This window comes from Lagopus leucura, unplaced genomic scaffold (assembly GCF_019238085.1).
Source record: "Lagopus leucura isolate 7727_CA_CO unplaced genomic scaffold, USGS_WTPT01 222-2_obj-0_obj, whole genome shotgun sequence".
Taxonomy (NCBI): Eukaryota; Metazoa; Chordata; class Aves; order Galliformes; family Phasianidae; genus Lagopus; species Lagopus leucura.
Window position 1 is genome coordinate 32,843 of NW_024963373.1, and position 12,354 is coordinate 45,196.

Here is a 12,354-nt window from a genome sequence, read left to right on the forward strand (position 1 = left end):
AGTTAATTTTCCTCAACATTTTAGAAACCTTTTTTATCTGAAGTTTCTACTTTATACTTCTTTTTACCTTCCATAGAGGTATTGACTGTTTGACTACAAAAAGTGTAAATTCCCTGCCACACCTATTATTTTTATTCCCACCTTCCTTTCGCTGCATTGCAAAGGTTGACAGGTAACCTTTGGAAATAAAAACTTCCTTTTTATGATCAAGAAAACTGATCAGTCCAAAGTCCAAAGGTGTCAGAATCCCTCTGAGCACTGCCGACAGATTTAAGAGCCTGCATGTGGATTTCAGTAAGGTGCAGCTGCATTTGTGGAAATCTAAAGCAGTACTATTGAAATGCAGGTCTGTATTTCTCTTTGACACAATTAGTAGCTTATTTAGATGCTTGTGTAGGTAAGAGCTCTGAATAATTCTCCTGTCTCCTGCAGTTGTTGTATTGTATTGACTTGATTAGCAGATATTTCAGATGTTACCATGAAAAAAATCTCTTGGGATTATACCTGGGAGCTGCTGAGCAATGTTTTGTGTGTGGTTTTATATGGTGAACTGTTGTTTGTTAGGCACAGTAAAAACCTCAACCATATCTTCTAGACTATCTGTCTTGAAGACATACTTTCTTTTTGAGTTAGCTCTGGACTCAAAATCAAGTTTAGCAAAGGGAAATCCACACTGATCAAGTGAGATGTGGTTGTACAGTCCCTTTGGTAAGACTCAGATGCAACTGACGGCATGAAATGGGAACAGATCCCTTAATCCTCTCCTCCATTTTGTCATCTTTCTTTGCTGTGAGGCATTACTTTCATTTCTGATGTTCATCCTTCTCTTTGTCCCTGCTTGTAGCTGGTGCACTCCAGAGTTTTCTCTATTGTCCTTTCAGTGTCAATGCCACAGCAAGGATAGTCATGAGGGATGACTTGGTAGGCACTTTAATCCCTGTTGTTTATTTTCATTGCTTTTTTGCTATATGCATTTTTTTTTTTTTTTTTTTCTCCCCCCCCCCCCCCCCAATGTATTGCACTGTTTCTTTTCCTATTTCTTCCCACGCATCTCACCTCTTGTGTTTCTATTAGAGTGATAAATATGAGAGATAGATATGATACAAAAATATACATAATAGATATGATACAAAAAAAAGAAGAGTGAAAAAAAATATCTCTAGTTACCTTGACAACAGAGAAAGACCTTTAAACAGTGTGTGAACATCCAAAGGAATGAAAAGACTAATTTAATAAAAGCAGTCAAAAATGTGTCAAACTTTCACATTCTTGATGGCTTTATTGATGGACTTATATTTCTCTTCAAAAAGTAGGACTCATGCCATATATCATGAGATAGCTAAATGTTAGGCTTCTAAGCTTGTTTGGCTTTTCTGTCTCCCTTTATAGTTAGTGAAGAAAAAGAGTTACCTCTGGTTATATGGAATTCTTCTGCTATAAAAGTGATCTTATGGCATGCTGAAAAAGTGTTGGTCTTAGTTATTATGACCAGGGGAATCTCTAAAAAATCCTCAGGGGAGTTTGGATGGGCTAGAACTAAGGAGAGGTTCCATTTTATCCAAAATGGATCCAAAGAGAAGTTGAAGAAAATGCCAATAGCAGCATGTCTTTATTTAATATATGTTTAGATTATCCTTTGTTAGGGATATTTATGGAATTCCATGACTACAGTTGGATTCCCAAAACAAGAAAAGTTGCTGTGTTTGTAATTTCATTGTCTTGAAACAATATATATTCCTGGTTCAAGAAATAAAGATTTAGGAGACTTCAGTGTTCATACCATAGCTTTATATTTCTAAATACGACAGATTTTATGTTCTGCTTTAAATCAGTATCGTCTTTGCCATCAGATCCAAAGGGCCATCCCAAATCTCTCAGCTGTGTAGGCCCCCACATCCTTTATTTTTCCTTTAGACATTGACTTTTCCCTGTCATACAGGTATGGAGCTGACAGCAGCCATCTTCATCTTGGTGTTGGCATCTAGACTCCAGCCCACTGCAGGTAATTTTGCTCTGTAATGGATTAATTTCCCTCTGTGCCGAATTCTTTTATGAGACTATGAATACATAGGATGACACCCATAACTCCTTTCCTCTCCAGAAGGTCCAGTTTTAGATGATTTATTTGAATTTCAGGCAACACAGATGCATGTTCTGGGATTTAGTGTGCTCAACTGTGGGTATTAAAACTGAGCATCTGAGTGCTCAGTTGTATCTGACTTTGTGTAGTTGATAGGAGACAGGCATAACATAATTAATTTATCCTATAGTACTCTTCCAAAGGAATTAATCACTCTGTAGGGAGTGCATTTTCTCTACAAAATGATTGCCTCAGTGAAATGCATATATTTTGAACAGCTAAAATTTGATGAGATGAATATACTCAACTAACCTGGATAGTTGAACCTAACTCTAACCCTAAACCCTAAGTTGAACTCCACCCTAAACAGTAATTCTAAACCCTAAATCATAACTCTAATACTAACCCTATCTTAACTGTTACTGTGGCAGTTTTGCATGAGTACTTGATTCTGGTCATTTAAAAAAGAGATAGCTTTTAATAACTTCTATTTCAAGCTCATTCATGTTGTTTAATTCTCAGACTTGTCCTCTACAATCTGGCTGACCAGAGCTGTGGCAATACTTGCTAAAGTTGTATGATAGGGGCTGCAGCTTCAATGAGCAAACTGCTGCTAGGACTTCATAAATGCAAAACTTCTCGAACACTCCCCTTTAAAATTACCTGCTTATCCATTTCCTCTATAGGTGTTGGCCATGATCCATTGCTTGTTGTGGACGATTATAAGGATGGAGGCATTCGACTCAAATGTTTATCTGAAAGGTTGTTTTCTGAAGCTCAACTGTTGTGGACAAACAGTAGAGGAGACAACATCACAGGAACTCCTCTTTCTGCTGACACCAGCACTGCCACTGTCAGCAGCTCCATCATTCTCAAAGCAGGATCTGGAAACTCTGCGTCCTGCAAAATTATAGATAAACAACTGAAAACATCAACAGAATCTTCAGTTGCCATTGCAGGTGAGTATGAGCTTCCAGCTTGTAGTGAGCTAATGTATGCAGACCAAATTGCCCCAGGAACACATATTTGTAGTGGTACAGAGTAAACAGTTTTCTTCCATAATTTTTTTATTTGTTGGTTGGTTCAGTTTTTTGCTGCTGTTATTTTTTGTTTTTTGCTTTCCTCTGAGCAGCCATTAGCTTCCTTGTGTGACAAACTAAAACAGGAACAAACAAACAAAACACAAAAATATCCTTCCATGGATGTGATATTGCATGGGGAAAATCAACTGCTGTTAACAGATGGTGCCTATTCTCATTTTCAGGGATGGGGAAGGCTATTGTCACACCTCTCTCTCTTTCCCTTTCATTTTCTTCCACTTCTTTTTCTATTGCTATAACACTTGGTGTGGGTTAGACAAACCTCTGATGACACAACAAAATATCTCAGTGATATGAAAGTCCTGGTGAACTGCTCCTACGTGTGTCTATGAATGCAAAACTTTGATCCAAATTCATTTTGTTTCACTTCAGACACATAAAAAAGTTTTGTTTGTTTGTTTGTTTGTTTGCTTTTTATCATCCAAAGGAGTTCAACAGACTTCTCCAAAAGTGATTCAGAGTGCAGTATCTAAAGTAATGGTAAATCAGCTGTTGCTGACAGAGATGATTTTTTGATTGGAACGTGGCTAACCTTATTATTAATCATATTACTATTACTACTAGCAGCAGCAGTATTATTTATTAATATTTATTATTTTATTCTGGCCTTCCCAGTAAAATTAAATGTGGTTACAACATATTGCTGCAGACATACAATGCATATGCAGTGTAGTACACATACAACATTTTTAGCACAAGCAGTTACCAACTCAGCTATGTATTTAGCCTTGTTAAAAGCTTTTATAAGAGCCTGACAATACAACTTTGAGATTTCACCAAGTAGAGCCATGATCATATCTTGTTCTGGATCGTGATACTCTCAAGGTTGTTTCCAGGCTTATGCTGATGGTTTGCCTCGTTGAAAATGGCCATTAAACTATTGAAGCCAGACATCAGCAATGAACAGAGAATACATCAACAGTTGGTTCTGCAAGAAAAATGATAACTGATCCCCTGAATAATTTGCAGATGCCTTCTTTCCTTCCACCTCCCCTTGGCTGGCGGCTTTTGTTGTGATCCTGCTCCTGAGCATATTCCTGGTCCTCGCTGCATTTTATAAAATCAGAAGTAAGTTCCACTTACAATGCCACATGCAGTCTGGTTGAAAACATTGCCATCTTATTCATAATTATCTGGGGAGTGTGCAGGGTAATGGAAAATCACACCTGTGATTTTTCAGCCTTGACTCTTCAAAGTATTTCTACAATTCTACATTTCTTACATTCTATTTCCTTTCTTAAGCAACTGTAAACTACTCCGACATCTTAGAGTATAAATCTATAAAATCATGCCTTAGAAGATAAATCAATGCATTACTGTAGTGAAATAATTACTTCAAATTAATCTCATTACTGAAATAGTAAAATTCTTTCAAATACTTGAAATATGTCACCATACCCAACGATATCCACTGGTTCCATTTGTTTGCAAGCTATTTTATTGCTTTATATAACAGTTCCTAAGACAGTTTAGCAACACAGATCAGTTGCCAATGAAGTACACTAGCTGATGCTTTTCTTTTAGCATCACTAATTTTATTCATTGTATTGTGAGTGATTTCTCGTAATTTTAATGGAAAGTATATATAAACCAAGATATTTTGGAAATAACTTTTCTTTACCAAACAATACACATGACCACTATAGAATATCCAAGGTTTCATGTGAAACCCTACAAGTAAACAGGGAAGAAGGTTGGATAACATTTTCTTTCTCCCTCTCCACCCCTTTCTTCTCTTTCAGATAACAACAAGGAAATCACTCGTGCAGGTAAGTAATACTGATACCACTTTTCGTCATCAATAGAGACAGCAGTATAAACATAGTTAGCCAGTGGTATAAACAACTGAGTTAATTAGTTGTATTTCTAAAGCTGTTTAATGAAAGCTTTCTAAAGACTGGAATTTAGGTTTGGCCAATCTATGTACTGTCTGTCAATGTGGAAAGAAGCAGTTAATTTCTTTTTGTTGCTGATCACCCTGCATGCATAACCTTGGCAGGCTTTCTTACTGTAACCAACCATGTATCTAGAAGTTTTCCACTCCCAGAAAAATGATTTTTTGACCATTTCCCTAGCTGTCATGTCCAGGCTCTTTAAAGCAGTAGAATATCTTCAGCGAAGAAATGCATTGCATGTGAAAATTGGACACTTATAAAGTGTTTGCAATAGAAAAGTCAGTCAAAAGAAAAGAGAAAATTATATGACTTAGTTCAGACATTTGCATCTTTCTCAGCAGCAGTGATGGATATCTGATTGCAGTTCAGAGCAGGAACCAAACTTATCCTTCTGAGTTGTAGTGGGGGAAATCTTTACTATGTAATGACTACAGGAACAGTAAAGCTAGATTAAGGTTCTTGGCCTAAAGGTGGTCATTAATTCTAAACAATCCAAACATTCATAATGCTGAGCAACTTGTTTTATTGTTTTTCTTTCTGTTTTCTGTTGTTTTGGGTCATTTTTTTTTAATGTTTGTTTTAAGAACCTGATGGTTGGGATGAATACTTTCATCAATTTCTGAGTAGTTTTAACATTCAGACTTACAGAAGAGACACAGAATAAATTCAGTGTCTGCTAATGATAAGTCTAATGATAAGTCTAAATAAAAGAATTGTTTTCTCTGCTATACTTGAGGAACTGAACTGCTATCCAGAAACTATACAGAAATTTGCATACAAGCATGAATGTTTTGGATATGTAAAATTGGGAGTTAGCCCTCAGAAAGTTTATTGAAATTTGTATCATTGCTGGAAAGTTTTTCATTGCTTTTCAAAGAATCATAGAGACTGAAAGGACCTTTGGAGTTCATGAGCAGAGAAAACAAGGCTTGATGTCAAATTGGTTGTGCTTTATATCTATTGCTTTTGTTTCAAACGCTGCATGAGGCAAGTTTAACTTGGGAAAAAAAAATTGTTTCTGTCAGTGACTGTACTGCAATTGTTTAAACTGAGACTATGAAAAAAATAATTTAAAAGTCTACTCCCTAGTAAAACCAACTAATAGCTTACGTACATATGTATATAAATGTAATGCAAATACACTCGTACAAATATCCATAGAAGTCGTTGCGGTTTAATCACTCCTGTGTAGTCTTTAAAACTGAATGCTGAGTGTTTGGAGGATTTTTTTTAGGATCTAAGCGTACTGATTTCTGTTCACAGAAAAAGCACGAGAGCAAATTCAACAAGGTAAGTCTGACAGTGTTTTTTCCTAGTGATTTCTCTCTATAAATATATAATTCTTTAGGAATAGCTGAAGGTTGAGCTCAGGAGATATTTGTAGCTGTACTGTTTTTGCATCAAGTTCCCTTTATCCATGTAAAGATAAATTCCTAAGAGCATCTGGCTTGAGAAGTATCTTTGGTCAGTATTTGAGCTTGCAAATTGCTCTATCAGTGAATTAATATAATTTAATACATTCTTAATTTGGGATCATTGTTCATGATTAGTTCCAATTTATAAGGAAAAGAAGATTTCAGTTCCAGGTCCTGGAAAAGTAAAAGAAAATATATAGTTTTCTGAACTCTTTATGAAAAATCTAGGAGCTTTGTTACCAACTAGGACTACATTGTATAAATACAAAGCCAGCAAACTGTGTTGATGCTGTACAGCAAGTTTGCTGGGCATGCAAATTATATCAGAGAGGGAAAAGAAGTAGTTTTCTAATATTTAATTAAAATCTTTTTCAGACATAGATAAACTCAAACAGAAATTGGGTAAGAGCATATTTTGACTTCTCTTTGTTATGTTGGTTTTGAAGATTGTTAGAAGAATCCTTTTTTTCATTTAAAAAAAGAAAAAAAGGATCATGAGAGTGGGTCCACAGTGAAAATGTCTTCCTTTTCCAGATTTTCAATTATTTGAAGATAGTAATAGCAGTTAATATTAATACCACCTGGTTTTAGCCAATGGATTTTATATATCTAAGCTAATCATTTAGGCTCCTTCTACAGTAAATAACAGGGATAGTTGTCTCCAGCAGACAATTTACCTTATCAGCTTTGATGACCTGCTCGTGTGTCTTACATTTTATTCTGAGCTTAATAATAGGCCTCATTTCCCAAAATGAAAACACTCTTCACTGCTGAAATTCTCAGTCAGATCTTGTCAATTTTCTTCTTGAGAAATGAATTTCACTGTTACTTATGCTTTGTTTCTTTACTCTTCAGAAGAGCAAAAGACAAGATTTCAGAAGGGTAAATCAATATTTTTTTTTCCACTTTTCTACTTTTTTATACTTTTATCTCATTATTCTAATAAAATAGTGATGTTTCATGCATTTTGAACAACAGAATTGGAAAACGCTCTAAGAATTCATAACTTGCAAAGGTTAACTTCCCTAATCCAACAAAAAAATAATTTGAATTTTGTGTTACACACGTATGTATAAACACCATCCCTCTTTTTATCCATAGGTATATATACATACCTATGTATCTATATAAAAAGCATCTATCTATCTTACTAAATATAGTTACCTGTATATAACTATATCTATTTAGATGTTCTACACATACAGACAGATTAGTCCCATACATAAAGTGTTCTATAAATCTAATATCCTATAATTCTATGAGTGCAGCATGATTCACCTATCTTCCTAAAAGTCTTCCTAACTTTTCATGGGCTTTTAATTTTGTTTCTTTGTAGAAAATGAGGATGCAAAGAAAAGAATTGGTAAGGATAATGTTTACTTCAAAAAGTCCTTAATTATTAAAGTTTTGTTTGATCAGAAATGCTGTTTTAGAATTGACTAGTGAAACATTTTGAGATCTTTAAAAGACTAGAGGTCCATCTTCCTCCCTCTCTCTTCATGCTTTGAGCACTTCCCTCTCTCTTTCATGCTTTGAGGCTTAGTTGTTCCCTAAAAAAAAGACACAATCTTGGTCCCTGGTACATCTATTTCCATAGTAAGGGAGTATCATTTACGGAGCCCATCAAAGGTTCAATTTTTTCAATGTTTTTTTTCTGTAACTGAGAAAAAAAGTCTCTTTCTACTAACTAACTAACATATTTAAAAAGGAATAATATTTATAGAGACACACAAACATACATTTATATGCAGTTTGACTCTTGGCTATATAAAATTTCTGTTTGGTGGTGTGAAGCATATCCACAGCCCCTGTAAATCCTTACAAGTGGGACACTAAGGCTAAGGCAGTATTCTTGGCTTCCACACTGACAGATGAAAACATTCGAGAGTGAGGTGGTTGAAACAGCAGAAAGTAAATTTTCTGATGTACCCATCTCTTCCTCCTCACAATGGGCCAAGCCAAGTGCAAGGTCTTGCATCTGGGTTGAGGCAACTTCCACAATCAATACAAGCTGGGGAGGTAAGGATGGAGCACAGCCCTGTCAAAAAAGACCTGGGAGTAGTGGTGGATGGCAGCTGGATGGGAGCCAGCAGTGTGCTCTTGCAGCCCAGAAAGCCAACTGTTTCCTGGGCAGCATCGAAAACAGCATGACCAGCAGGGTGAGGGAGGGTGATCCTGCCCCTCTGCTCTGTGCTATGAGACCTCACCTGGAGTACTGAGTCCCGCCTGTTTGACAGAACAAGGGGAAACTGCTTCAAATTAAAAGATAGGATATTTAGATTGGACATAAGGAAGAATTTTGTTACAGTAAGGGTGGTGAAGCACTGTACAGGTTGCCCAGAGAGGAGGTGGATGCCTCGCCCTTGGAGACAATCAAGGTTAGGTTGGACCAGGCTCTGAACAACCTAATCTAGGTGTAGATGCCCTTGTTCACTGCAGAAGAGTTAGACTAGATGAACTTTAGGGGTCCCCTCCAACACAAACAATTCTACAATTCTATGACTCTACAGACAGCCCAGGTGACTAGCTTGGATTTAGATAGCCTCCACTCTGAAGTTACACTAGCATCCTTTCCTGAGTCATAGGCCGAGTCACAAATAATGTAGTATTGGAAATACTCATATTAGCTGAGATTCTACAGGAGAACCTTGCCATACATAGCTATAACATAACTCTCTCTGTTTTTCAGAAAACATCCGGAATGAACTCAGTGAGTTGCAAGTAGAAAATGAATTTTGTCACATTTTCAATTATCAAAATATTTAAATCAAAATGGAGCACTGGAACAGGTTATCCAGAAAAGTCGTGGAGTCTCCCTCCTTGTAGATGTTCAAAAGTCATCTGTCTCCCACAGTATTCTCCAGGAGAAGCTGCACTACATGGCTTGAAAAAATACATTCTTTGCTGGGTGAAGGACTGGTTTGGAGGGCCAGGCACAGAGAGTGGTGGTGAATGGAGTTAAATCCACCTGGTGACCAATCACAAGTGGTCTTCCTCAGGGGTCAGTACTGGGGCCTGTCCTGCTCAGTATCTTTACTGGTGACATGGATGAGGGCATTGAGTGCACCTTCAGTAAGTTTGCAGATGACACCAAGTTGGCTGGATGTGTCGATCTGCCTGGGGATAGGAAAGCCCTACAGGGGCCCAGAGGAATCTGGACAGGCTGATTACTGGGCTGAGGCGAAAGGGATGAAGGTCAACAAGTCTAAGTGCTAGGTCCTGCACACCGGCCACTACAACCCCAGGCAGCACTACAGGACTGGGGCAGGAATGGCTGGAAGGCTGTGTAGAGGAAATGGATCTGGGGATACTGATCAACACTTGGTTGAACATGAGCCAGCCATGTATTCACGTAGCCAAGAAGGCCAGTGGCATCCTGGTTTGTATCAGAAATAGCTTTTCCAGCAGGAACAGGGAAGTGATCAACCTTCTGTACTCAGCACTGGTGAGGCTGTACCTTGAATATTGTGTTCAGTTTTGGGCCCCTCTCTACAAGGAAGACACTGAGGCCCTGGAGCATGTCCAGAGCAGGGCAATGAAGACAGAGTGGTCTGTCTGTATATAAGCCTTATAAGGAGCGGCTGAGGGAACTGGGATTATTTAGTTTGGAGAATGGGAGCCTTAAGGGTGACCTTATCACTCTCTACAACTGCCCAAAGGGCGGTTGTGGTGAAGTAGTGAAGCTTCTTCTCCCATGTGACTAGCAATAGGACTAGAGGGAATGGCCTCAGGTTGTGCTAGGGGAGATTCAGGCTGAACACAAGGAAATACTTATTCAAGAGAGGGCAGTCAGGCACTGGAATGGGCTGCCCAGGGATGAAAGGGAGTCACCAACCCTGGAGGTGTTCAAGAAACATTTAGATGTTGTACTGAGGGGCATGGTTTAGTGAGAAATATTAGTGATATGTGGATGGTTGGGCTGGATGGTCTAAGAGGTTTTTTCCAACCTTGCTGATTCTATGATTCTGTGAGTCTATGGTATGGACAACCCCCTCTGTTTGAGCACTGGGTTTGTACAGATGGACCCAGTGGTTGGTTCCAACCTCAGCCATTCTTACTTCTTTGTAACAGCTCCAAAATCAGGTATGTTAATACTACAGTAATTTAAATTAACTTTTTTTTTTTTTTTTTTTTTTTTTTTTTTTTTTTTTTCTTGCAGAGTTCAGGAAAGCTCGTAGCAACGCAGGTAAGCCAATACTCATCTGCCATTAACTTCATGTTCTTCCATGCACATACAAATATCTACCATTCTTGCCACAAAAAATTCACAGGATGTAATAATTTTGGGAAAATATTAATCCTGTTTGTTGAAACAGGCACACAGTCTTTTGTAGGCATCTCCCATTTACACTGTTCTCAAAATCATGAGTTGAAATGGATCATTTCTGTTCGTTCCATTTAAGACCTTTTTAAATGTTATGTGGCTTCAAGAGATTCAGCTTCATGTTCAACTCAAAAAGCAAACTGACGAGTCAATATGAGTGCTGATGGTTTAATTAAGCCACAATGAAACCAGAGAAAAGGCATGTCCCACTGTAGGTTGTTTTCCTGTTGAGTTTTTGTCCCAGGAAAATACGGATACATTTCTGGTGTATAAATTTACTTATTTATTTGATTATTTTACTATTTGTCTTCTGTATTCTATGCCTTTGACAATTTTGTTTATTTTCCTGAAAATCAGAAGTAATTACTTCTTGCTTGATTTTTTTCTTTTTCAAGTTAATATCACTTTGGATCAGAAATGCAGACACCCCAACCTCTGCATTAGTAATGACAACAGGAGGGTAAAGTCCTCAAACAAGACAGAGACAGCCCTCAAAGCGATGGTGGTAGCTACTGAAGGTTTTCCAGGCGAAAAACATTACTGGGAAGTGGAGGTGGGGAATCAATCACAATGGGAGCTGGGAGTGGTGAGTGAGAAAATTAGGAATATGATACTGAACAGCACAGGGAATTCATTCCCAGATAATAATTTATTCAGTCTACAGTATTCTCAGGGAAAATACATACTAACTGGTGGGGAGGATGTAAGTGATTGTAAACAGTGCAGTGTGGTGGGTGTTCTCCTGGATGTGGAAAATTCTGAGCTTTCGTTCTACAATGTTGAAGAAATGAGCCCTCTTGGGTCTGTCTACTTTGAGTTTACTGGGAAAAAATATCCATTCTTCAGTCCAGACTCGAGTGGCAAGTGGCTGGGGGTACGACCTGTAAAACCACAGACCTACGACTCTCTTCCATAGAGTGAGAAAGAGATTAATAAATGAACAGTGTGGTGAATAATAGAGGATGCAAAAATGTAGAAGAAGAAAAGAATGTATTTTCATCTTTAAAAACTATGGTTAAGGAAGAAATAGTCCCTGAAGTACTTCAGAGGGAGTCATCTTGCTGTAAGAGCTCATTTTGTAAAAACTGAAACATATCAGACATTGCAATTGTATTTTATTCTGTCTGGAATAAGAAGAAATAAACACAAAAAACCTAAGCACTACATATTTATTTCAGTATTTGTACTATTTACTGTATATTCATTTTCATCTAACAAACTCAGATATAGTCATTTGTAAACAACAGTTATATTCAACTGACTGAATGTGGAAGCATAATGCATTTTGAACTCACGTATACGCAGCTAGAATTAAATGACCTAATTTGCACCTTCAATTCAAACTGGTTAAGCCAGCATCAAAAAAAACCGAACCAAAACAAAAAACTATCTAAGTCCTAATACTTTTGCTCAGTTTAAAACCCCCCTAAATAAAATTTGATTGAATAACTGGAAGAAAATCAGGACACTGAGTTAGTGATGTGGTACGTGCCCAGGTACAACATGGCTAAACTACTCACAGTGATCAGTGCCTTGAAAA

The 12,354-nt window shown here is 37.5% G+C and overlaps 1 protein-coding gene across 1 annotated transcript; it reads left to right on the forward strand.

The window, feature by feature from the left end:
- The first annotated feature begins 284 nt into the window (after positions 1–284).
- On the forward strand, positions 285–11,730 carry LOC122191103 (butyrophilin subfamily 3 member A1-like). The gene is made up of 12 exons (XM_042891301.1): positions 285–346; positions 1,940–2,002; positions 2,767–3,039; positions 4,150–4,248; positions 4,923–4,949; positions 6,339–6,365; positions 6,866–6,892; positions 7,346–7,372; positions 7,827–7,853; positions 9,180–9,200; positions 10,650–10,676; positions 11,210–11,730. The coding sequence occupies exons 2-12, from the start codon at positions 1,942–1,944 to the stop codon at positions 11,728–11,730; spliced, it is 1,137 nt and encodes a 378-aa protein (XP_042747235.1). The 5' UTR covers positions 285–346; positions 1,940–1,941.
- Positions 11,731–12,354: the final 624 nt, after the last annotated feature.

Coding starts and splice junctions, on each gene's coding strand:
- LOC122191103 (XM_042891301.1), top strand. CDS start 1,942: ATGGAGCTGACAGCAGCCATCTTCATCTTGGTGTTGGCATCTAGACTC. Junction 4,249..4,922: donor TGCATTTTATAAAATCAGAA/GTAAGTTCCACT, acceptor CTTCTCTTTCAG/ATAACAACAAGGAAATCACT. Junction 10,677..11,209: donor GAAAGCTCGTAGCAACGCAG/GTAAGCCAATAC, acceptor TTCTTTTTCAAG/TTAATATCACTTTGGATCAG.